Source organism: Acinonyx jubatus, chromosome A2, assembly GCF_027475565.1.
Source record: "Acinonyx jubatus isolate Ajub_Pintada_27869175 chromosome A2, VMU_Ajub_asm_v1.0, whole genome shotgun sequence".
Taxonomy (NCBI): Eukaryota; Metazoa; Chordata; class Mammalia; order Carnivora; family Felidae; genus Acinonyx; species Acinonyx jubatus.
The window spans coordinates 18,305,698-18,331,491 of record NC_069383.1 but is presented as its reverse complement, the minus strand read 5'-3'; the positions used below and the strand labels follow the sequence as shown (position 1 = coordinate 18,331,491).

At 51.5% G+C, this 25,794-nt stretch overlaps 2 protein-coding genes across 6 annotated transcripts in view; one reads left to right on the top strand and one right to left on the bottom strand.

Annotated features, from left to right (window-relative positions):
- The first annotated feature begins 1,500 nt into the window (after positions 1 to 1,500).
- On the top strand, positions 1,501 to 23,849 carry STRA8 (stimulated by retinoic acid 8). Of its 3 annotated transcripts, XM_053218050.1 has the most exons (9): positions 3,555 to 3,976; positions 6,267 to 6,495; positions 10,578 to 10,653; positions 11,237 to 11,321; positions 13,184 to 13,405; positions 14,289 to 14,574; positions 18,861 to 18,934; positions 20,537 to 20,648; positions 23,701 to 23,849. In XM_053218050.1, the coding sequence occupies exons 1-9, from the start codon at positions 3,933 to 3,935 to the stop codon at positions 23,773 to 23,775; spliced, it is 1,203 nt and encodes a 400-aa protein (XP_053074025.1). In that variant the 5' UTR covers positions 3,555 to 3,932; the 3' UTR covers positions 23,776 to 23,849. The 3 variants fall into 3 exon arrangements, with proteins under 3 accessions (XP_014928520.3, XP_053074024.1, XP_053074025.1); XM_015073034.3 differs by lacking the exons at positions 3,555 to 3,976; positions 23,701 to 23,849 and adding an exon at positions 1,501 to 1,665 and having other exon boundaries at positions 20,537 to 21,303; XM_053218049.1 differs by lacking the exon at positions 23,701 to 23,849 and having other exon boundaries at positions 3,406 to 3,976; positions 20,537 to 21,303.
- LOC106975715 (solute carrier family 23 member 1-like) overlaps positions 17,913 to 25,794 on the bottom strand; it is a 55,845-nt gene continuing 47,963 nt past the window's right edge. For 2 of the 3 annotated variants that reach the window (XM_015073059.3, XM_015073061.3), the window contains exon 13: positions 23,724 to 25,794. In XM_015073059.3, the coding sequence (XP_014928545.3) occupies positions 25,703 to 25,794 (92 nt within the window). In that variant the 3' untranslated portion in view covers positions 23,724 to 25,702. Of the gene's footprint in view, positions 19,557 to 23,723 lie in introns of those variants that run through there. The other variant, XM_015073062.3, reaches the window with a different exon arrangement.

Sequence of the window (25,794 nt, the reverse complement as noted above, 5' to 3'; positions counted from 1 at the left end):
CTGGATGCAGATCTGGTTCTCCCAGGGCGGCGCATCCAGGGAGGCAGTGTGGTGTGGGTTGAGGGGTGAGGTTGGGGGGGGGGGGGCACTGATCAGATGAAAACCTGAGGCAGGTAGGTCCCTGAGCCCCTCTGTGTCCTCTCGGTGCAAAGGGGAGGCTGTCCAGGACGGAGCTGCAGACTCCCCAGCACTCTCTGCTCCCCGGGGCCCCAGCAGTGCTGCGGAGGGTGGGGGGAGGGACTGATGGTGGGAGGCAAGAAGTGGTGGGGGAGAGAAACCAGGAAGGGGTGGGGGAGAAAGGAGTTCCTCAGGGGCCCTCAGAGACCCTGCATCAAAGGCCACCCTAGAGCCTGGACCTAAGCAGAATTGAACTGAAATGAACATTTGACATTTACCCTGAAAAGGAGGGTAATTGATTCTTACCAGGTGCTTTCTATGTGACAGTTTCTTTGTACATAACACATAATTCAATAATCCCCCAAAATCCTTTTTAAAGAGGAGTCTGGCACTCACTGCAGTTGAATTTCTGGAGTGTGGACGGAATGCCAGGTGGCCTATTTGCACGGTTTAGCTAGGGCTGGCTCACTCATGGTCCTCGCAGTCACGGGGAGGGCACTTCTGGACAGAGATCCAGATCTGTGCACCACCAAGCCCACAGCTAGGTGTGAGACCTCTGTGTGACCCCTGCCCCGATGTGAAGTTCGGCACGGTCAGAGGGCAGCAAGGGAGCACCTGGCCTGGCTACTGCTCCTGGCGCACAGCTGATGCGATGGGGTCACGACCTTCAGGAAATATTTACGGGTGCAGGGGATCAAGCAAAAAGAGGCCAAAAGACAAGAGTATATCTAGATTTGGGGAAAAGGAATTTTTCCCCCTCAACTGAAAGAATGCCTGCTTCCTGTTGTCCCAAAGAGTGAGTCCTTTTTTTATTATTTCTTGATATTTTAATCCAAGCTTTTGAAGGTCTCTTTTCTAACCTTCTTACGCCCCCCTCCCCAAAGTTCTCTCCCCTTATTTAAAACATCATTCCCCTGGCCCACCCCCTTTATTGCCTGTTTCCTTCCTACCTACATGTTTTCATCTTTTCCCTGAGATGGGGAGCCCCTAGTTCTCTGGACCCTTTATTTAAGGTGTCTTCTGTAAGCCTCAAGATAACCCTGTAAGGTAGGTGTCATCGTCCCACTTGACGGATGAGGAAAACTGGGCTCAGTGTCCGGTGAGTGGAACCAGTCAGAGAACTTCCCTTTAGTCCTCTGTGGGCTGTGTGGGGCACCTGGGGTGGCAGAGGCATCCCCCCACCCCCTCCCTGTCCCCGCGTGACCTCCACTTGAAAAGGAGCCACCTGGCAAGGTGAGAAGGTCAGTCTCCCCCTTTTGTGTGTCCTTGAGACAACTGGTTACATTCTTTCTTCCACGGCCCGCACCCTCATTGGCCCGCCACCGCGCTTCCCCATTGGCTGTGTTGGCCGGGGATGCGCCGTGATTGGTCCCCAGCCTGGTGCCCAGGCGCTAGGTCTGTCTCCTGGTGGGGGTAGGATCTAGAGTCCCCAGTCTGGCTCGCGCGCGAGGCCATAGACAACTGTCCGGCTGTCAGGGCTTCAGACGACCTCCCGCATGTCCTGGGAGAGGGGACGTCGTGTGCACGGGCGCCCACCTCCCGCAGCGCGTGAGTATAGACCAACCGCTGCTATCACTGCACTGGCTCATCTTCGCAAAGGTGCACTTGGCCATGTGGGTGTTCATGCACAGGTATGGGCTGTGCGTGCCCGTGATCCAAGCAGGTGAACGTTGAGGTCTGGAGCCAGACCTTCAGCGGGCGTTTGTGTATGGCATCGTGACAAAGTACAGAGTTCTGAGAATGATTTTGGCTTTCTCTTTTACGTGATGTAATAAGCGTAGGGAACCAAAGGAAGCTGCCTGGGAGTTGCAAAACATTATCCAGCCTATTGTGTACTTTCGCGCAGGGTGTGCTCATAAGCGTCACACTCAAACGTTTTGTGGAGTGATGCTAAAAACGGATGAAAATTTCTATGAATCACAGAAGAGGCAGAGGTCACATTTTTCAAAAATTTAGTGTAGGGAGTTTTTAAAATGTCGACTCCAAGTGTGTATTAAGTGGTGTTTTGATAGGAACGGGTTAGTGTTCAATAGGCAAGTCGAGAAAGGTAACTTGAAAGTGTGCTTTGCTCTACAGATGAGGAGTAGCAAAAAAAAAAAAAAAAGGCAGGACGGTATGAACCGTCCCAGTGCCTTTCTAGAAGAGTTCGTCAGTGAGGCTGTCTGCTGACTTTGTTGGACTGCAGAGCGATGTGCTTGCTGGTCTGACGCACAGGTTTGAACACAGTGAAAAGCTTTTAAAAGGGAATATATGTCAGGCATTCTGAAATGCCTATTATCTTTGGCCCGGGTTTACCTGCAGAATGAATGGGGTTTTCACAGAAAAAGTATCCAGCAAACCTCTGTCCACAGGGCTGCAGAGCCCAGAATTCCTCCGGATTCAGCTTCCCACTCCCTCGCGTACTCCACTTCTGCTAAAAGGAGTAGCTCGTGCTGCGTGCCTTTGCTCCGGGTGGTCATAGAATCGTGACAGTGACCTTACAGAGGCAGCAAACTTTATAAAGACTTTCTCCCCTCCTTTATACAGACAAATTAAGACCTCGGGCTTCTTGGCTCATACAAAGTCACACGGGAGATTAACACGGAGCTGGAGGTCCAGTCCAGGTCTTGAGCCAGTGGATAATCCAGCCGGCCTTGCCCTACACCAGTTCATCCCACTGGCCGGGTACCATCTCTGGGTGTAGCGTCATCCCACCCACGGTGGGTTCTTAGGCCTAGTGTCCTGCCCCCCCCACTAGCTCTGTCCTGAATTCCCAAGATTCTCACACATTTTGGTTGCCCAAACATTTACACTCATCCCCCAAACGTGGCCAGTTTCTGGAGTCAGGAGAGGTATCCAGATTCTTGCCCCTGGGTAATCCCTCCCCTCCTCTCCTGTGTGGCAACCGGCCAGCAACCCCTTCGAAGGCTTTTTAAGCTTCCGAGATGTGTGCCTCTCACTGTGGATCTGGCCAAAAACTGAATTCAAGAGATCGTTATGCTTAGGATCCAGAGAGGGCTTTTGGGTTTTGGTTGGACTAGCTGTTATTCCCTGCCTCCAGGGTCTTTTCGTCATCCTATCGTGTCTTACTCTGACCTGCCGTGCGAAGGACGGTTTAGATGCTGATACGTTAATCCCAGCCAAGGATTTTACTAATTTGTTGGCAAAACAAGATTAAGTTAGAAACCAGTGTGGATGGGGCTGGCCAACTTCTTAGAGGAATTGGGGCCTAAACTAGGAATAAAAGGACAGGTTGATTCTCAATAGGTAGAGACTGGGGGGCAGGGGACAGAAGGAGGGGCGGCATCCCAGGGCAGACAGGCAGGGGCCACAGAATAGAGGGTGGTGGGCAGGAGAGCAAATGTTTCTGTTATTGGTGTGAGGGAAGGGAAAATGGGAGAGTCTGCTATCAAAATGCAGATTTCCAGGTCCCGGGGACAGAGTCTGGGACTCTGCTGTCCTTATACCTCTGGGGGCAGTTTCCTTAACACACGTGGCCCCTGCACAGGACATTTAGGGGAAAAGGTTTGTTTTTGTTTTGTTCTGTCGTAAATAAAAGATCCCTTCTCAATCTCATTTTTACAGTTGGTTCCCCCTTTCCTAGCAAAAGAGCCAACCTGGGGAAAAGGCGGAAGGAGGGTCTTGCTCTCCCCTCCCCCCACCGAGACTGTGGCTTCTGCGGTACTCACCCCGTGAGCACCCCCTGCCACAGACCACGGGTGTGGACAGGCCCGATCCACCTGTATTATCCCAACAAAAAGCTCTGTCTGAACAATACTTACACCTCAGCTCCTGTTAGGTGCACAGCGCAAGTCAATAAAGACAACTCGAGACGCATGCCTTCTGGAGACCCTACCAGCTCATTCCCAGCAGAGAGCAGGTTGGCATTTAGGAGCAGGACATTTAAAATTGCACAGGGTCTTATCAAGCTTCATATCTGCTTGGCTTGAGGGAAGGATCCTCTCCCATCATCCCTGCGTCCTGCCCTGCTCATGCCTCAAGGGGGAAACGATCTCAGACTCCTGATCGCGGGGCGCCTGGGGCAGGCAGGGTGAGGCAGAGGCCCCGGCTCGGCAGGTGGGCAGGATGCTCTGGGACTGGCTTCACCCCTAGTGGCAGGCAGTGAAGACTGGCCCAGGGGGTCCGTCCCCTTTGCGAGAGGCAGGGGGTCACAACCCTTATCCTGTGACTGAAACCACACAGCCCTCCAGGTATTTGGGTGGAGTGTGTTTGGGGAGAAGCCTGGGAGGAAACCCCGATTACCAGCATTGGCACCGCGAGAGCTTCAGATTTCCCATAAGCCCAGGGGCCTTTGGTGTCAGTATTCTGAGACCCTTAGAGAATTCTAGATCCTGGGAGAATCCTAGTGTTTATTTTACTTCTGTTCACTGACCTAAATTCCCTGGTGTCCAGGCACATTCATTTCTTCTTAATTTAAGCAATTAAAGAAAACCTATGCTCTTCGGTTCAAAAGATTTTTATTTCTTCCCCAGGCAAATCAAAAGTTTCTTTGTTTCACTTTGCTCCCTATTAAAGATTTGTCAGTGTCTGGGAAGTGAGGCTATAGAGAGTTTTTAACCCAGCCATCAGGCTGGATGGGCCTGTGCAGATTCTGCGGCTGTCCTCTGTGCACCGATGGTGGCATTCTGGGTAATAAATGTTACAGGAGCTTCACAGATCAGTGGCACAGACACCCACAGACGTAGTGGCACCCACTTACTATCTTCCTGCCATTGTTTTGAGAAGCGAAGAGAGGGAAAATAGACCCATTGGTGAAAATTACGTTGTTGGTAGATTTGTTTTCTGATCTAAATGGTGTTTTACAAATCCCATGCTGCCTGATTGGGTTCACTATCTCTGTGGCTGGTTCTCCCTGTAGAACTTAGTGGGAATGCTTTCTCAAGCCCCCTTCCCCGACATTCCCTCTATGGAGGAGACTTCGTTCCCAGCTGCCAGATGTGGTGCTTGGAGAGAGGTGTTGCTGTATGGGCCCTAGTGATGGCTCAAACCGTGAAGGTATCAGCATCACCTGGGGAGCCGGCTGCCCACCAGATGCCTGGGCCCAGTAGATTCCGAACCAGTATTTTCAAGGTGGGGCCTGGGCGTGTGTATTTCCTACAGTCCCCCAGGTGACTGACATACATCAAAACAAGCAAACCCCAGGCTGAGGTCATGGAATGTCCCTGGGTAGCAGGCAGGACCGAGCTCAGGGAAGCCTGGGACCCAGTGGAGGGCTTCCATTAGAATTCACTCAAAACCCCAGCACTGAGCACCTTCTGGGAGTACAGAGGTGATGAAGATGTGGCCCCTCTGTTCAAAGGGCTGGCTGTCCTCTGGGTGGTGGGGTGAGTGCCTGAAGGAGGAGTCTATGACTCAGGTAAGAGACCTTGGTCCCTGTCTTTTATTAAAACTGTTATGGATCCATCCCAGAATTGCCTCTCCTAGGGGAGGTCTCCTGCTTTGTAAACTCAGATGTGACAACCTAATGATCATCCTCAGAATGCACAGCAGGCCAAGGGACACCTGCTTCTAAATCTCTGTCATTATGTGACTTTTTGCTTTCACAGGTAGAAAAGTGCATCTCTCCTTTTTTGAGATTATATATATATTCACGGATATATATATATATATATATATTTGCGAATATATATATATTCATGAATATATATATTCATGAATATATATTCATGAATATATATATATATATTCACGAATCTAAGGACACACCTTGATGGATTTCTTTTTGTACATATACCCGTGTAACCACTACCTAGATCAAAGAAGGGTGCATTCTCATGGGAGGAAAGACCTCAAAGGGTGCGGACACATGCCTGTTCAGCTTTTCACAGACTGTAAGGAATGAGATCTCAGGGGTATGGCTTGCTCTCCTTGGCCACGGCCAGTCAATTTAACAAGTGTCTGGTGAGTACCTGCAACGTTCTGGAAAATCCCTGGGGTAAAGCAGCAGTGCCCTTCAACTGTAAGTCAAATATGAGCAGCTTGTGTTCTTAGGAGTCCAGTTTAAATTCCGGATTTGTGTGTCCTCTGTTCTTTATTGTGTATGTTATTGATTATATTCATCGGTTTGGGACCAGTTACTTGGGAGTGGTAACCCCTTTCTGTTTCAGTCTGCCTTCCTCTTTCTTTAGTACTGTATTTTTATTATTTAGGGCCAAAGAAGGGCATACTGTTACACAGCAGCTTGTAATGGCGACCTCTGGAGAAGGCAGTAACCCCAGTGGCAGAGCAATACCCTGGCCCCTGGCACAGCTGTGGGAGCTTGAGCCGAGGGTGGCCCGCCGCCGCCTGTCCCAGGCCCGCCACCGAGCCACCCTGGTGGGGCTGTTCGGCAACCTCCGGAAAATGGTCTACTCCCAGTCTGATCTCACAGCCTCAAAGGTAAGGGGACCTGGGTGTGGGAGGAAAGGTCTCCAACGTGGAGGGACTGTGGGGTGAGGGGGGGACCGGCCTGGAGCCCCCAGTCCCCCCACCCCCACCCCCACCCTCAGGGCTGCAGTCGGGAGGGGGTCAGTGATCAGAGGCGGGCACCTCATGGCGCACGGTGTGTGGCTGCACGTGGGCGACGCGTGAGCTGGACCTTCCCTGCCCACAGCAGACAAGCCTGGCATCAGAAGGGAAATAACGCCCCGAGAGGCCTGGTTAGCCAGCGGCTCCTGTGCCTGTCCCTCGAGCGGACAGGGGTGACCTCTGGCATCTGCTCCGGGACCCTGCCTCTCCACTCAAACACACACGCACACATGCACACACGCGTGCACACACACACACAGACACACGCACGTGCGTGCGACTTGGTTCTGGGCACCAACCAGATCTTTTCCGCAAGGCAGCAGAGCCCTCTGGGTAAGCATTTATCTGTTCCTGCTCTTGATTTTGCCTTTCTCCCTCGATAGCTTCTTTATTGCCTGTTAGTGCCTCTGGCAGAGCATGGAGGAAGGTTCCGGTGTTTCGGGTGGCAGTGCTAGAAGGAACGGAGCTCGTGTTATTGGAGGAGCCTTATAGGAGGTCTCCAGTAGGGGAGAGGGCCCTGAGATCTTCTCGTTCCCCCTGCCCTCTTGGAACAGCGGAGGCACAGGGGTCTGAAGGGACCTGTCAGCTAGTTGGTGGCAGGGCCGGGAGGAGGGCCTCAGCTCCCGGCTCCAGACCTGGTGGTCTCTCCAGAGACCAGCCGGTTGCCTGCGACAGTTTCTAGCCAGCAGATTTTCCCTCGTGGGCTGGTGGGTTTCAGCGGAGCCGCATTTAAGGACAGGGACCGCTTGAGGGGCATGAGCCCCCAGCCTCCTGCTGTCGGAACACAGCCTTCTCTCACTGAGGGCCAACACAAGAATTCCTCCTCAGCTGGCACAGGGCCAGGGCCTCTGTGACTGTGGCTTGATTGAGTGGCACCTCAAGCACCTTTGTGCAAGACGCCGAGTAGGGCCGAGAGGGTTTTTGGGTGAAAGAATCTGAACAGAGATCCTGCCTGCTCTTGTAGAAGGGTGTGGAGGGTGAGAGGTGCGGGGGCCACTGTTCCTCCTCTCTCTGCTGAGCCAGGCTCGGGGGCTCAGGGCAAAGAGCCCGTCCGGGCATAGCTCTGCGCCGTGTCCCCTCGCCGAGGAGGAATCTGCTACCTGTGCCCGGGGATGCGCCGAAAACCCAAAGTCCCCGTCACTGGCCAGTGAAGTAGTGTGCACAGACTGGCAGCATGACCAGAGAAAGAACAGGGCCCCCAAGTAAATAATCGAAGTCAAATATAGAGGAAAACTGTGTTTTCCTCTATATTTGCACCCCCTAAAGTCTGTACCTCGTGACGTGGTGGTGGAGAGCCTGGCGGATTGGCCTGGGTCCATGTGAGACAAGGTACTTGCCAGGCTCCCGTCACCACCTCCCTTAAACACGGGCAACACTAACGGCTTCTTCAGAGGCCTGTTGTGGCACCTAATAAGATCGCTGCGTGGAAAGATGTGGCATTGTCGTAATGGCTTCCGTCTTGGTCCCTTACTAGTGTATTACCTCATTTATCTGCCACAATTCCATTCTGATCTCATTTTACAGAGGAGGAAATGGAGGCTCCAGAAAGGTAAACAATTTGCCTGGAATGGCACAGCCAGGAAACAGCAGGCAGACCAGGTGTTCTCTCTCTTCTCCTTTTTTCCTCACCCTGCTTGAGGGACAGCCCTGAATTCTGCCTTCCTCATAGGCATGAAGAAAAGGTTCGCCCTAACAAAATACCAGGAATAGGGTGGCTTGAAACAACAGAAATGTATTGTCTAGGAGTCCTAGAGGCTCAGAGTCCAGAATCAAGGTGTCCACAGGGCCATGCTCCCTCTGAAGGCTCTAGGGGAAAAGCCTGCCTGCCTCCCAGCTTCTGGCGTTTGCTAGCAATTACTTGGCGTTCCTTGGCTTAGAGATGCCCCACTCCAGTTTCTTGGCCGTCTTCTCACTGTGTCTTCACCTCATCCTCCCTCTGTGCACGTCTGTCTCTGCATCCAAATTTCCCCATTTAATAAGGACACCAGCCACGTTGGATGGATTAGGGCCCGTTCTATTGACCTCGCTTTAGTTTAGTCTACGAAGGACCTATTTCCAAACAGGGTGACATCCACAGGTTCTGGGAGTTAGAACTTCAACATATCTTTTTCAGAGGGATATAATTCAACCCAGAACTAAGGTCCTAATTAGCCTGCCAAGAACATTCTGGAAGCACCTGGCTTCCATGGCTCTGTGTTGGCCCTCTAAGACTGCAAATGAGCATGGGGTGTCTGGGCCAGAGGGCCAGAAAGGCCTCACCTCATCCTGATTAAGAACAAGCCTGAGATGCTGGGAACCAGGTAAAAGGAGTATTCGAGGGCTGCCTGGGTGGCTCAGTTGGTTAAGCGTCTGACTTCAGCTCATGGTCTCGTGGTTCGTGAGTTCAAGCCCCTCATCGGGCTCCTTGCTGACAGCTCAGAGCCTGGAGTCTGCTCCGGATTCTTTGTCTCCCTCTCTCTCTCTGCTCCTCCCCTACTCGCTTGCACGCGCTCTCTCTCTCTCTCTCTCTCAAAAAATGAATAAACATGTAAAAACATTTACAAAATAAAATAAAAGGAGTATTCGAGATCTCGCGATCAACTGCATTCTCCTGTCGCGGTTTTGGGGACAGCAGAGTGTCGTGCTTCTCGCTCCCCTCAAGCCTCCTTTCTGTGCACCAGGCGGGACGCTGGGACGGCACCGGGGCTGTGCGCCCGTGGCTGCTTTGGCTTCCTCTCGCACTGCCTGCCCCGGCCCTGGCCACACCTGGCTTCCCCAGTCCCCTGGGGCGGCCCACGTCCCCAGCCGCTCCATCTCTGTCCCTGCGTGGAGGCCTGCCTTTGAGACACTGCGCTCTCCAGAGCTCAGCTCGGCCTGCTTGCTCGGCTGCCGTGCTCTAGGTCGTCTGGACGCCTCCAGCTGGAATCAGTGCCTCTTCCCACGCGTTTCCACGGCCCTCGGCTTCTACTCCCTTTGGTGCCTACTGAATTCTAGCCTGTGTTACAAGTCGTTTCCACGCTTGCCTTGTCCTTCCTGCTGGAAAGCAGGTGCCATCTGATTTACTCTGTGTCCCCAGGGGCCGAACGCACAGCTCTGCCTGTTGCACTTGCCTGATGAATGTATGGAACTCTGGACAGCTATTGGTGGTCAGCCAATAAACAGTATTTAGCATTTCTTGTGTTTGCGTAATCTTGCAATCACCGTTTGACTTTAGGAATAGGGGCGCCTGGGTGGCTCAGTCGGTTGAGCATCCGACTTCGGCTCAGGTCATGATCTCGTGGTTCATGAGTTCGAGCCCTGCGTCGGGCTCTGTGCTGACAGCTCAGAGCCTGGAGCCTGCTTCGGATTCCGTGTCTCCCTCTCTCTCTGCCCCTTCCCCGCTCATGCTCTGTCTCTCTCAAAAATAAACGTTAAAAAAATTTTTTTAAAGGAATATTACACACAGGAGAGAAGGAAGGGGAGAAGGAGGAGGGGAATGCTTGTGACTTAGCCCTGCAGCAACAGGAAATTCAGAGTTCAAGTTGACAGGGCATTTGGTGTTTTTTGATCAGCTGAAGTGTATGCATCTAGCAAATAAGAACTATTTATTTCATATTAACCAGCCAGTTGCTCATTGCGATAACTGAGCAGAAGTTAGTTCTGGGTCTTGGTGCCAGCGTGGGGCTGCTGCTCGGCCACAGTTCACTCCATCTTCAAGGAACATATATAGCTGTTTGCCCTTTGGAAGCCCTAGTAGCTTGCAGAACACAGCCCTGTTGCCAAATATTTTAGCATTTCTGTGAGAACCGTCTCCAGAATACAAATTAAATGCTTCCGAACAAACTTCCCGACCTTTTTATTGACAATGTCAAGGAATGTGACTTTGCATCTGAGGGAGCATGGTGTCAGCCTACGGAACGGACTCCTGTGTCCACGAGACCGCAGCCTCGGGGGTGGAAGGCTGGCCTTTCAGCATTGTCTGTCTCGGTTCCCAGTGGCAGGTTTTGAATAAGGCGAAGAGTCATATTCAGGAGCTGGAGCAAACCTTGGACAATCTTCTGAAGATGAAAGGTAATGGACCCCTATCGGCCACCCCCGTCTCCTTCCCAGGGAAAGACTGGTTGGTCTTTCCACCGAAAGCAGAGCGATTGGATTAAGCCAAGTGAGCAGGTATTTCCTGCGTGCCAACCATGTGCCAGGCACTGTGCTGAAGCCAGGAGTGCAAGATTTGTTCCCCTGCACTCAGGGAGCTTATAGTCTGGCAGGACAGATGGAAGCCATCAGGTACCTGATCCCATCTTGAGAGACCAGAGAGGAAGCAGACCGGTACTTATCATGCCCAAAAGCAGAGCCTGGCTCCCTTTCTTGGCACTCACTGTGGGAACGGTGGCTGGCGAGGAATTTGGGCTTACTAAGCTGGTGGAAACTGAATTCTAAAAGGGATACTTTTGGTGTCTTGATTGAGAAGGGCCGATTTAAGAAACTTCTCCCCCTTACCTCTAGAAGAAGAGGTGAAACTGGACCCTTGACACCCTAACCCGAATCTGGGTGGGCTCAGGGACCACTCATGGTCCACCTGGATCAGAAGGGCAGGAGGGAGTCGACAGAGGCTGGGCCTCCCCGTTTGTGACCCTTGCCTTCACCTCCCCAATAGAATCCTTCAAGCTGGAGGACGGGAATGCAAACAGCTTAGAGGAGGTCAAGGCAGAATATGCCAGCATGTACTCTGGAAATCACAGGTAAGACCCCCAGGCACCACCGTGCAGTCAGCAAAGGAGGGATCATCTCATTGAGGCAGACAACTGCATTGGTGGTTCCCAAATGATCAGCCACTGATCCCAACCCCATCCATTTCCGTAAGCCATCCTTCCCCTACCAAGTTAAGATACACCCTGTGTCCCATACTAAAATCTTATCGATACTTACATCATGTGCCCATGTGAGAATGGCTACATTTCTTTTTAAATCATAATAATTAGGATTTTTCTCTAGATAGATTATAGACCTACAGCAATTAAAAGTGTGGCATCAGCTCAGGAATAGATTAATTATATTTTATAGTTATTGTATTTTAATTCATTAAGTTAGGAGTGAAATTCAGTGTCTTCCTTCAAGATCATTTGTATTTCTTTTCCTGGCAACCTTTAGTGCCTATTTTTTGCCCATTTTCCTGTTGGGTTGGTGGCCTTTTTCCCACATGGCTGTAGAAGTCCTCTGTATAGACCAAGCAATTAGCCAGCCATCTTTTAGGATATGACTTGCAAATAATTATCCTTTGGTCGTTTGCTTTATTATTTTGCTTTATTATTATTATGTTTTTGCTTTTTGTTTTGGCCACGCAAAAATGAAGTCTAATCCGTCCATCTGTTATGGTTACTCAGAAAGGCTTCCTGTGCTCTGAAATTTAAAAAAGAAAAAAAAAAAAAAAAAAAAGAAGGGAGCCTGGGTGGCTTAGTTGGTTAAGCGTCCAATTCTTGATTTCAGCTCAGGTCATGATCTCACAGTAGCGAGATTGAGCCCCACGTCCAGCTCCCCACTCAGCATGGAATCCCTCTCTACCCCTCTTTTTTTGCTTCTCTCTCTCAAAATAAATAAACATTTAAAAAAATAATGTTAAAAATAAGAGAATCTTCCCAGGTTTTCTTCTGGTGCACTTGCTTCTTCACTCAACATGATGCCTTGGAGATTACTCCTATCAGATGAAGAGATTCTGGGTTACAAATCCTGGTTTTCCAAATCGTGTCGTGCTGTTCTGCTCTCTTAAAACTGCCTTTTGAAGAGCAGAATTTGAAATTTTTGATAAAGTCTAACTTACCCATTTTTTCTTTTTGAGGTTGAGGTTTTGGAGTGAACCTAAGTATTCAGTGTTTTGGGGTGCTGTTATAAATGGCACTTCTTAAAAATTCAATTTCCAGTTGTTCATCACTGGAATATAGAATACTATTGGTTTTCATATATTGACCTTGTATCCTGCAACCTTCCTAAACACGCTTCTTTGTTCTAATCACGTATTTGGAGATTCTTTGGGATTTTATACATAGATTATTGTGTCGTCTGCAAATAAAATGAGTTTTACTTCTTCCTTTCCAACCTGTGTATCGTTTTGTTCTTTTGCTCGCCTTGTTGGACTGGCTAGAATCTCCAGTACTATATTGGATAGAAGTGGTAAGAGTGAACATCCCTGTCTTGTTCCTGACCTTAGCAGAGACATATTTTGTCTTTTACGGTTAAGTATGATGTTAGCTGTAGGTTTTTCATAGATGCCCTTTATCAGGTTGAGGAAGGTCCCTTCTATTCCCAGTTTGCCGAGAGTCTTTGTCATGAATGGATGTAAAATTTTGAGGAGTGCTTTTCGGCATCTATTGAGGGGATCGTTTGGTTTTTCTTCTTTAAGTCTGTTGTTACAGTGAATTCCACTGATGGAATTTCATCAAAGTTTGAGCCAGCCATCCTGCATTCCTAGGATAAACCCCACTTGGTCTTGATGTGTACACACACATGCACGTGCACACGCTCACATTAAAATTGTGTTCAGAATGTCAGTGTCAGTGTTCATGAGGGGCATTAGTTTGTGGTTGTCTTGTTTCTGTTTTCTCACCAGCCTGGTCTCAAATAAGTTTTGTCATAATGGCTCTGCCAACTGGTGCCCAATTGAGGCAGTTGGGAAGGATGCTGAGGGGGAGGAAGAGGAGGAAGAAGAGGAGGAAGAGGAGGAAGAGGAGGAAGAGGAGGAAGAGGAAGAAGAGGAAGAGGAAGAAGAGAAGAAAGTGGAGCCCTTACACTCCCCAGTCACCTTGTTGCCAGACCTCATGGAATTTGAACGGTGTGAACGGCTGGGAGGGTGGCTTCACGCATGGCCTGAACTCTTGTGGGGAAGGGGTCAGAGGCTCTGTCTGCAGCAGGCTGCATCCCCGGTGCACTTCCAGACCAGGCCCCAAATCAAGGAAGCTCCAGAATTTCCGTATGTTAGGGGCTCGGGGTGGGGTTGGCAGAAGAGCTAGAGAAATAATCTTGAAGTTGCATTGCACAGCACATACGCTGAGTTTACTTAGACTGGGTATTTATTTGGGGTGACTTTGTGGGGGCTATGATGGGGATTAGGAGGACCAAATACCCCCATACACACACAAACACAGACACACACACACACACACCAGCTGCATTACTGGTCTTATAGTAAGAAATACAGTGGATGACTGGCCTGGACTCCAACAGCCACCCACTGCCCCTCCACAGACTTAAGACCCATGGCAGCCATGTTGGCTTCTGGAGGCAAATAGAAGGAGGCTCGCTCCACAGCTGAGCCTTTCCGGCCCTGAAATAAAGCAAGCGTCATATCATGGCTGCACATTCATGGGGCTTAGAATTATAAGCACTTTTCCCATGGGCTGAGAGGCGAGCAGGGAGCGTGGGCTCCTTGTTCTCTCTTCTATTAGGCAGAGAGCTCCATGGGAACTCTGGGAAGACATGGGGGAAGGACCCTGGAGCCCAGATCTATATCATTCCACGGCCCCCCAGATGGCTTCTGCTCTCCAAGTGTCAGGGGCATGCAGACTAGAAAGGCTAAGCCCCTGGTAAACCACAGAGCTGTGGCACTGCTCGTGTGCTGTGGACCACCCCACTAATGGACACCTGAGGAGACGGTTTGGGGAGGGACCTTCGGCCACTGGCTTCAGGTCTGGGAGATGACGCCATTTCTGTTCCAGGTATCTCAACTTTTACAAACAGATGATGGACCTTCTGATCGGGAATGGGATTGTCTCCTCACAGGAGGTGACACTCCCCATCGTCTCTGCAGCCATCTCCCACCTGTGGCAGAACCTCTCTGAGGAGAGGAAGACCAGTCTCCTGCAGGCCTGGGCACAGAGGAACAGCGGCCTCCTGGGCCTTGCCGGTACCTATCAGGAGGCAGGCTGTGCCGAGGGCAGCGTGAAGGACAGTGGGGTTGACAGCCAAGGAGCCAGCTGCTCACTCGTCTCTACCCCAGAGGAGGTGAGCAGACCGTCTCTGGGTCAGGGGGAGGAGTGCGCGGGAACGATTCCGTTGCCTTTGGCCTGGAGACACCAGGGGTCTGCTTGGGGTCATTTACCAAATGTGAGGTAGTGTTTAAATTCTGACTCAAGCCATGTGTTTCTGATTTTCCTGGCCTAAGCGCCACCACAGAATGGCATTCCTTTTTCTCCTGCTTCCTGAGCTTTCCACGGGGACCATAGAAGAGAAGGCTTAAAAGGTCATTATCAGGTGGGATTGTTTTCGCTGCCAGTTACTTGCTCATTAAACCATGAAGGGAAAGGTGCTTCTCCCATGCAGGGAAGTCCCAAGGTCAGGAGGGCTTCCCATTAGTCTCAGTGAGGTCACCGTGGACTTGGTCCTTCCCCTCTCCCTGCTCTGCCTCATCGTAAGGCTGACTCTTCACCTTGTCTCCCCTCCCCACCTTCCCGTGTGACTGTAGAATGGCAGCTAGGAGCCTTTGAGCTGTATAGTCCCTCCTCCACATCAGGTAAGAGAGAGAAAGATTCATGTGGCTCTTTCTTAATGGTCAAGGAAGACCTTTTCCAGAAATTTCTGCCATACCTCTCCTGCCCTCCCATTGGCCACATTGCCAGATTACTGAGCCAATGACTGACATCATCGAGAACGTATTATGTTTGGACCGGTTAGGCCCAATCCCTAAGAGGAGGTCAGTTCCCACCCCCAAGAGCATTGCTGCCATTCAGTGAAAAGAGAGGAATTCACTATCGACTATCGGCCTCTCAAAGCAGTGTGTCTGGTGGCATTAGTGGTCACTCAATGCTGAGATCGAAGTGGGCCCCTCAGCTGCGCTTCCAGAATTAGAATAGCCTCAGGAGGCTGCTGCTGCCTCACGGCCCTTCTGACCTGCTTCTCTAGCTTGGGGCAGGCAGTTCTGTGCTCTCTGCGCCTGTCCTGTGCTTTACAGGACACTTAGTAACCATGGCCTCCACCAGGTCAGCCGCACCCCTCTGCTTGCCCTGACTTTCCAAGCACCCCTTAGTGGGTGGTCCCTTTGAGGAGATGTTCTGTGGCTCTGTGGGGAGCCTTAGAGCCAGACAGCTTCCTAGTGCCTGGGACCCTGGGGATACAGCCCTGAAATGCTCCATCGTCCAGGAAGTTGCCCAGCCCTCAGGGCCCGGGGCCCGGACAGCAACAGGATGTCACTCACCTAGTCCAGGGCTTCTGGTTTACTGATGAGGCCTAAGGAGTGAGGTGGCTTGTCCAGGATGCTCAGCTCCTGCTTCAGAGGTTGTATCTCCTTCATCAAAGAATTTTTCAAATCTTTCTTTGGTCACCTGTCTATGGTCAGCCTTCCGTGATCTCCCCTGATCCTTCTCAAGTGGAGTCTAGTAAAAAGGCAGGTACCTGGCTAATACCTCAGACCCACTGAAGCGGAGTACCTGACCCCTCAGGTGGCTCAGAACCTTCATTTTTAAAAAAGTTTATTTTTGAAAGAGAGAGGTGGGGGGAGAGAGAATGAGTGTGTGTGTGGGGGGGTGGGGGCAGAGAGAGAGAGGGAGACACAGAACTCGAAGCAAGCTCCAGGCTCTGAGCTGTCAGCACAGGGCCTGATGTGGGGCTCGAACCTGTGAACCACGAGATCATGACCTGAGCCGAAGTCGGAAGCTCAACTGGCTGAGCCACCCAGGCGCCCCGGAACCTGCATTTCTAACAAACACCCCAGGTGACTGATGCATGAGGGCATTTTGGAAGGAACTCTCAGTGCAGATATGCAACAGTCAGTCAGCTTTTGTGTATGTCCCCTCCCCTGCCCCAGTTGGACTTGGGCTTCTCAACTATTTGCCCATTAATGTTGGCTTCACCACGAGAGGACCTGAGTTCTCCTCCATAGTGGTCAAAGCGGGGCCAGGAAACCAGTCGCTGAAGACCTCATACCCAAGGCATGTCAGCCAGCCTCGATGTCTGTGTAGCCCCGAATCGCCTGGCCCTGAGGTCTCACACAAAGAAGGCAAAAGGAAAACATATGCCAAATGTGCGGACAAATGTTTCAAGCTGTAAACCGATGTGTACAGGCGTGTATGTGCATTTGTGGCACGAACCTTTCCTCAGGGAAGGACAGACCCAACCCAGAATCTAATGTCCCCAAATCATGGAAGCAGCTGATCTTTTCCAGAAAGGGCTAAGGGCTCACATTCTTCTGGCAGCAGAGTTCCTCAGCAGTGCCCAGATGAGGGCTCTGCCTCACTGCCATCCCTAGGCTTGGGCCAACCCAGGGCTGGGTGACCAGGTGAACAGAAGAGAAAACAGTTACACCCAGGGCAGGGCCAGTCACTACTCTGGCTTCTAACTTAGTTGCAGTGAAGTCTTTATAGCTCGTGGTCCATCTGGAGAGGTTCTGCTGCAGAACAACTGTGTTTGGGGCCAGCTCCTGGATGCAGGGTCAGGTGTGCCTGGGAGGGTCTGAGAACCAAGGCCCCGTGAGTGTGCTGGGTGCTCCAGAAGGGCCACAGAGCCTGGCAGGGCACCCCTACCCCCGGCCAGGCTAGCTGCGAGAGCCGTGTGCACAGCTGAGGACAGTGTATGGCCCGGAACTTCAGTGGGCTGACTGGTCAAAGGCAGGAATTTCGCGCCCAGGACCCTGCCTCCCACCTGCGGGGGAAGAACACAGAGTGGATGGGCTTCTGGGCTGGTCCTTTCAGTGACCTCTTCCCAGACCCTCTTGGAGATAAGCAAAGGGATATTAGAAAGAAGGTTCACCATAAAATGTCTAAAAGATCAGGAGAAGGGCCATCCGGGTGCCTGGGTGGCTCAGTCTGTTCTGCTTCCGACTTCAGCTCAGGTCATGATCTCATGGCTCGGGAGTTCAAGCCCCACGTTGGGCTCTGTGCTAACAGCTCAGAGCCTGGAGCCTGCTTTGGATTCTGTGTCTCTGTCTCTCTCTCTCTCTGCCCCTCTCACACTTGCCATCGGTTTCTCTCTCAAAAATAAACATTTAAAAAATTAAAACAAAAAAAAAAAAGGAGAAGAAGAAGAAGGGCCATCCACATGGCCAGAGTCCCAAGGGATTCAGTTCAGGGGAAGCAAATTGTAAGAAGATAAGAAAGACAGACACAAGACCTCCAGAGATAGAACAGTGTGTCTCAGGTAAGGGGAGAGACCCTATGGAACCTGCCAGAACCTGCCAGTTATGGGCCAGAGAGCTCCCTCTCCTCTTCTCAGGGTGACTGCCCTCGTAAATGGGGTGTCAGACACAGGGAGGCGTCCCTGGTGAAAATTATGTAAGAATGTCCCGCCCAATATCTGGGACATTCTTACGCTAAAAACAAAAAACAAAAAAAGATTATTTGAAATTCAAATTTAACGAAGCATCCTGCATTTTTATTTGCTAATCCTTGCATTCCTAAGTGTATATATCACATTCCTGTGGAATATTTAATATTCTTCAAGAAAGTAAACAAAAGCAGGACTGAAAGCCATCTAAATAACAAGACTGCAAAATCGAAATATCCAATGTAACACGCCCCAGGAAATGACCAGAGAGAAACAGGTCAATGTGTCAACAATAGACCTCTCTGGGTGGGCGGCTTCTCCGTGGTTTTCATTTCTTTCTGTTTCTATTTTCCAAAATCTTCACGATGAACATGTGTTTCTTTTACAAAGCAGATTAATATTCAATAATAGCTAACGTTTCGGAGGCGGGTGCTTCACTGACCTCATCTTATTTAATTCCTGCAGTGTCCCTGTGGGTAGGCGCTATTGTGATTCCCTTTACATAAGAGGAAGATTAGGGAAATGAGGTCACTTGTCTGAAGTCACATGGCTTAGTCAGTGGCAGGACTGGGAGCTGGCCCTCCTGCAGCCTCACCCCAGCGCCCCCAACCTCTCTCCGGCTGTCCTGGCTGATAGATGACTGCCAGCTTGGGGATCCTGGGCTCGTGTAGCCTCTGCATCTCGGGAGGTGTAGATGAGTCCTCTCCCAGGGCAAACTGAAGCCTGACTCTGGCTGCTGTGTCTCATGCCTGGGCTCCCACCTTCTTTAGAAAGAGGAGACCACAGTCCTTGGTGCTCCCTCGTCCCTTGTGGCCACCTCTGGGGTTGGCACTTTGTTCTGGGTGGGCAAGCGCTTACTGTGCACGGCCTGGGAAGGTCACCAAGCAGAGATCCTGTGTTTGGGCCCCGACTTTCACATACCCATCCTTTGGGGAGTGAGGGTTAAAGAGAGAGCCTTTCTGTTCGTGTCCGCCAGCGGCCCAGAGCAGGTGCCAAACTAGTGCTGACACATCACGTTCTGTGCCTTCCTTCAGATACTCTTTGAAGATGCCTTCGATGTGGCAAGTTTCCTGGACAAAAGTGAGGCTCCAAGTACTTCTAGCTCTAGGTGAGGAAAGGGGTATGAAAGAGTGTGAGTGTGTGTGTGGACCCCTGCGCGGATGCTTAGGGGCCCCCACAGAGGGGTGCCAAATTCCGCAGAAGTTCTTAGAGATCCACTTTTGTCTGTGGTTCGAAGCAGGCTGGTCCTAGGATTGTGCCACTGAGCTGAGGCTTCTTCTACGTAGAAAATGCTTCCATCCTGGCCCAGGGCTGAGACGCAGCAGGTCATGAGCTCGAGGCTGTTCACACTGCACCATCTTCCCAGGGTGAGGGGGGCCACGGGCAGGTTGCTGCGGTTGTCTGGTCTGAGAGGTGGCCCCCCCACCCCGCCCCGAGAGGCTGGGCCAATGTGGAAACGGGCCATGCCCTGAGCTGGACAGGGGAGAAGTGGCTTTTCACGGTGCTTCTAGGGATGGAGGTGGGAAGAGGGGAGGAGGGGACCACTGACCCCATGAAGCGAGAAGACACAAAATAGGATCTGGGGAGACTCCCAAACAAGCAGCTTGACTAAATCCGTAGCGCAGGGGCTTTTCGAAAAGAGAGCTTGATTGGGACGCAAATTCCTTTGCTGCTTTGGAAAGCTGTGGTCTTCTAACCTATAGGCACAGGTACCTGCGCCCGTGTCATGGCTAAAAAAAAAAAAAAAAAAAATCCCGATTATTTAGTTTTTCTTCTTTGGGAGTGAGGAGACACTCCTGTCCTCATACCCCAACAAATATCCCCACTCTCTGCCAAGGCCATGCGGCCAGGCTGTCCCCGGTCACCTGACATCAGCCTGTGTCCCTCCCGCCTGCCTGCTCCACTCGGCCTCAACAGACTTGTCCAAACTCTCCAAAGCGGTTTGATGAGGTGACTCAAGCTCCTCTCAGCTGTGTGTGGGGTTTGGTTCTGCTGAAACAGGCTGGAAGCGGATGGATGTTCCTGTTTCTGAGCTGGGCTTGGGCTGTGGAGACTTCGCCAACCTGGAACTTCTTACTATGACGATGGAACACGAGAACAACCTATTAAAAATGTTTCCTGCTCTCCCTGGAAAAGGCATGGATTGCTGCCGGAGGGTTCCTACGTGGCTTGTGGGACCTCGGTCCCAGGGGAAGTGAGGTCAACATGCAGGCTCTCCCCGCATGACTTAAGGCTTCTTTGAAGTTGTTGGGAAGGCAGCGGGAAGGAGTCTGCAAAGCAGGCCTTCTCCCTGCATCAGGGCTGCGTTCTGTGTTAGACCTACGGAGGGGAGGCATCTCAGGGGACTGAGCCCAAGTGTGGCGGATGCCCCCTGAGCTCCGTCAGCTGCCACAGGGGGACCAGGACCGTGGAGCGCGGCTATGCGAGGGCGAGCCTGAGGGACAGAGGCAGTTTAGCTCCCTTCTTCCAGAGGCCACAGCTGAGAACGCTAAATTAGGGCGCAGGAGCCAGTCTCCCTGTAGTCTCTCTTTTCCCGTGAGCTCCACACGTGACATTGAAGCCGAGGCAAGGCAGACCTCCAGGCTGTCTGAGAATTCAGCCGGGTGCTTCCAAGTGCGTGGTTCACCCTGTAAGCCACATATTTTAGGGGGTACCAGCCGAGGCCGAAGATTAGGATTCTAAATATTTGCTGTTTCTTCCCCTTTGTCAGTTCAGCATTTGCCGGCAGCAACCCAGAAAATCCAGAGGAGAAGTTTCAGCTCTACATGCAGATCGTCGATTTTTTTAAAGGCCTTTGCTGCGTTAACACTCAGTTAAAACAGGTAGGACCGAGCAGAGTGATGGGAGGCCTCCGCTCACCTCCCGCAGGATGCCAGAAAGGACTCTCGAGACGAGAGTCAGGCTGATGCACCCTGGGGAATAGAAGATGTCCAGGGAAGCTGAGGGACGAGACTGACGGATGTTCCCCGGGCAGGCCTGAGATGGGGACCTGGCTCTTGGCAGGCATTTGTAAATGTTGTGTGACTGGGTGACAGCTTTTGGAGGGGCTGAGCTGTTCTGTCATCTTCTGAGCCCCTGTGCTAATGTTTGCTGTCAGCTTTTGAAGGGCATTAATTTCCGCTTCCCAAAAGCTGTGTCTTCATTAGAAGGTACGTTCCAGAAATTTTCATGCGGGGAAGGGAGTGAGGCATGAGGCACCAAGGGTACAGGCCGCTTCAGATTCATAACCAAGGAATTTCTCTCCGAATTTAGCAAAGACACAACTGTTAATTTAAAAAGGTAAGCAACAGGGGCGTCTGGGTGGCTCAGTCAGTTAAGCATCCGACTTCGGCTCAAGTCATGATCTCACGGTGCGTGGGTTCAAGCCCTGAGTCAGGCTCTGTACTGACGGCTCAGAGCCTGGAGCCCACTTCAGATTCTGTGTCTCCCTCTCTCTCTGCCCCTCCCCTGCTCATGCTCGCTCGCTCTCTCTCTCTCTCTCTCTCAAAAATAAACATTAAAAAAAAACTAAAAGAAATAAAAAAGTAAGCAGTAATAATGACAATGCTTGTCTAAAAATAACTAGGACAGCTTTTCAATAGGTTAAGGTATCATCCTATTAGTGGCCCTCTTCCTACTGACCCTTCCTTGCCTCTGCCGAGACCACTCTGAATCTCCACTTGGGGCCCAGGGCCCCCCTCCGCTTGCTCTGCACCACCCATCAGCTCTTGGCCGTCTGGCCCTTACTGCTGTGTCCGCCTTCTCTTGGACACAGGAAAGTCAGTCCACTTTACCGAGGCCAGTCTTTGCTTTCCCTGCTTCCTTTTCCCCGCATATGGTAGAAAAGAAAGACCAAGCAGGACTGGAGTATCCGTATAAAGCAGAGAGATGCTCGAACTTGAATCCTCTCGGGAGCTAACCGAAAATGCAGATTCCTGGTGCCCCGGCACCCGAGATTCTCATTCACTGTTGTGAGGCAGGGCCCCAAGAATGCGTATTTTGAACAAGCTGGCCAGGTGGCTCTGGGGCAGGAGGCCGCCAGCCTTTGCCATACGCTGTATAAAGAGGGAAATCTCATTCTCTTCCCCATCCACCTCCCCTGTCAGCTTGACCGAGGTCGTTGGATGAAATTTTAATTAGCACCTGTATGGTGTCCTAGGAAGGCTGTGTTAGCACTCAGCACCTGGACAGCACCTAGGACTGGCTTAAAATAACAAAAATGTCTTCTCTCACAGTTCTAGAGGCCAGAAGACCAAATCAAGGCCAAATGTAGCCAGAAGCTAGAGAAGATGCAGGGCCATGCCGCCCCAGAAGGCTCTAGGGAAGAGTCCTGCCTTGCCTTTTCCTAGCTTCAGGTGGCCCCCACAGTCCTTGGCTTGCAGCTGACTCCCTCGAGTCATGGTCTCTGTCTTCACATGGCCTTCTCTCTTCCATGTGTCTCCCAGTCCCTCGCATCTTCTTATAAAGACAACAGTCATTTGGATTAAGGGCCCCCCCTAAATCCAGGATGAGCTCATCCTGCAATCCTTAACTTATTACACCTGCAAAGACCCTCTTTCCAAATAGGGTCCCAGGTAGGCGTGAACTGGGGTGGATAGGCTACTATTCAGCACCCGAGACCAGCAGATACCTCTTGCGACATGCTGCTTTTGCAAATCTGCAGCTCAAAAATGCCTTGGACACCATTTTCGGGGGCTTAGGGAACTGGACCCTTCTGAACAACATTCAAGCCCTTGGTGTGACACAGACTTGAGTATGTGGCCCCTCCTGGGATGCTTGGCCTCCTGGCACCCCCTGTGCTCCACTCCGTCTTTTTCTCAAGCTTTGCTGTGGTCTTCACCCTGAATGAAGGGCCCACATGACTTTCCTAGAGACCACCTGGTTCCCTCTCGGATACGCTGGCTCCCCACGCACCCTGCCTTCCTCGGTAGAGCACCGTGAGTGAGGACGTCAGCAGAGTCTTCTCCCAAGCTGGCCATCACCCCGGGGACTATGTCCCACATTCACGAGGTGGTTGACTGGGCTTAGGGATGCCTCCCGGGGCCCCTGACCAGCAGGGTAACAAACTACAGGGGTCACTTTCTGCCAAGGTGGGGAAAGACAGGAAGAGCAAAACCCAGGAACATACTTTTAGGGGGAGAGGTAATAGCGAGTCAGGTCGGTGGGGGTCATTGTAAAGGGAATAAAAAACCCCTGCTAAACACACACCGTGCTGCTGCTTAAAAAAATTATCTAATAGTCAACCCATGTACATAGTTTAAAACTTGAAAGTTACCAAAAGATATACAAAGAAAACTCAGTCTCCTACCAGCGTCCCTTGGCTATGCCCCCATTCCTTTCCCCAAAGGCAATCACCGTCACCAGTTTCTTGTGCAGCCATCCAGAGATACTCTACAGATATTTATATATTCTTTCAAACACAAATGATAGTCTACTCTGCACACTGCCTTGTACTTCACTCTTTTCCTTTTAAATAGTATGCCCCACAGAGAGAGAACCATCTCGTTCCTTTAATTTCAAATAGCTGCATGGTATTCCCTTGGTGGGTGCACCATGGCATAACTCACTGTCCTCCATTGATGGGCGTTTGGAACAAGCTTTGATGCTGTCCACCCCCCCCCCGCCCCCGCCTCTTACGTGATCCTGGAAACCCCCAGGATGGAAAAGCAGCCAAGAAAACCCTTTCTGAAGATCATAGAGTGTGGAGTTGAGTGAAACGGAAAAGGGACCTGCCCCCCGCCCTCCCCTGTAGCCCTTACTTCCTGGCTAGAGAAGCTAGAGAAGATACAGCAAGAGATGGGGTGGACTCTCGGGGAGACATGGGGGCCTTCTCATCTGCCTGGGGACTGGATTCCTTAAATAAAAACTGATCCTCTTCCACCCTGTGTTTTGCAGGAACCAGACCTCCCCGTTGATGATGAGATGATCATGTTGAGGTGCATGGAGACCTTCGATGATGAAGACCTGTGACGCACAAGGGCTGGGAAGGGAGGGGGTGAACGGGGGTGGGCAGCTTCCAAGTACTATGCCGACAGCCAAAGCCGTACCTGCCTCAGCCTTCCGGGACATTTTGGAGTGGCTGTCCCAGAGCATTTGGATGGTTTCCGTTTCTGATTGTTATAAAGTATTTGCAAAGTAGTGTGGCCCTGTGTCAGTCCCTCAGGGTTGTTTGGTGTGAGGGGTTGGCCGGATGCCAAGGCACACACCTGCTCCTGCTGTGTTCCTCTTTACGGGGGTCCTGGGGGCAGCCTGGCTGAAGCCCGGGCCACGGGCCTTTCAAGAAAGGACAGGTGGGGTCTGTCCCCAGAGGTGCCATGACACTGGGTACTTTCAGCACACCTTGGAGTCACGACATAGTTCTGGTGGGTTCTAGAGAGTTCTGGAGGCCACTCACTCATCCTGCATGCCCTGGGAGCCCAGGAACGGTGCTGACCACTCGTGTGCTGTAGGAGCTACAGGACATCGGGGCAGAACCAGCTTCCTCTGCTGCTTCTGGTAATAAAGACTCCTAAATGGAGTTCAAGCCAGATCCCAGAGTGTTCTGAGTGCTTTTTGGTGAGGCTCCTGGCCACACATACGGGATGTGATAGTTGATTCTATGTGTCAGCTTGACTGGGCCACGGAACCCAGGTATTTGGTTGAACATTATTCTAGACGTTTCTGTGAAGGTATTTTCAGATGAGATAAACATTTACAATAGTAGGCTTTGAGTAAATACAGAATAATTACCCTCCTTAATGTGGGTCGGCCTCACCTAATCAGTTGAAGGATCGAATAGCCCTGAAGCCTGAGCTCGAGGAAGAGGGAAATCGCCAGTGACTGCCTTTGGACACAGACAGCAACTCTTCCCAGTCTGCCTGCCTACTCTGCAGATTTGGGACATTCCAGCGTCCACAATCACATGAGCCCATTCCTTAAAATCTCTATGCGTGTGTCTGCACACGTATGTAATATGTAGACGTGCTTGTGTGGACGTGCGTGTACACATGTGCGTGCACACACATCCTACATCCTATTGGCTCTGTTTCTCTGGAGACCCCTCACCAATACACCGAGCGTGCACAGAAAGGATTCCCTGGCTTTTTACCGTTTCCCATCATGACCACATAAGAAACTGAGGTGCAGGTTAAGGGTTAGGACCCAAGCGCAGTCCTGCCTGCCCTGAGCCCCAGTGCTGGCCCCTCACCTCGTGTCCTGTCACGAGCCCACCCCCGAGGCCCCCCCATGGGGGATATGCGAGGACTGTCACTTCACTATTTATAAACAACCAAAATGGGGGGGGGCAGGTAGGGGCTCTCCACTGGGGGCTGTGCTGAGCAGAAAAAGGGGGGCTCAGCACCCGTGCCCACAACCACCCCCAGCCACTCCAGCAGCCAAGAACAAGGCAGCACGTGGGAAGGAAGAAAGAAATCTCTACAGAGATACCGGCACATAGTAGGTCCTCAAGGAATGCGGGCCTAACCAGCTCTAACCAGCCCCCACCCCACTCCTGTTTAGTCCTCATTCCTGGAGCATCGCGTCCTACGGGGGCCCCCGGCCCGCGTGGACCTCAGGGGAATACAGCATCCTTTCTCCCCACAGCCATGTGCGAGGAGCGCCCCTGCCTTCACACCTCAGCCCCAGCAGCCGTCTGCTCCCCACCCCACAGGGCTCACTGGATATGGCACAGCCCGGGATGGATATGTTGCTTTAAAATCCCCTCAGATGCTACTTATCCTCCCTTCCTCCCTACCTAGGACTCTTCCGACATCAGTCAGGTATCTACCTGTATCTTGACGATATCTTTTCCCTTGTTAGCCAGTCCTGTATCTGTCAGAGATACAGAACCAAGAGGATACGGATGGGGATGGGTATAGGTGCGGGTATAGGTTTAGGTATTTTGCTTTAAGGAACTGTTTCACACAATCGTGGAGACTGCAAATCTGAAATCTGCGGGGCGGACCAGCCAGCTGGAAACTCGGGCAGGAGTTACCACTGCAGTCCTGACAC

Excerpts from the sequence above, each read along its gene's own strand:
- STRA8 (XM_053218049.1), top strand. The coding sequence starts at position 3,933 with ATGCCTTCTGGAGACCCTACCAGCTCATTCCCAGCAGAGAGCAG. Across the intron at positions 11,322-13,183 it reads ATGTACTCTGGAAATCACAG|CCTGGTCTCAAATAAGTTTT; the intron begins GTAAGACCCCCA and ends TTTTCTCACCAG. Across the intron at positions 13,406-14,288 it reads GACCTCATGGAATTTGAACG|GTATCTCAACTTTTACAAAC; the intron begins GTGTGAACGGCT and ends TTTCTGTTCCAG.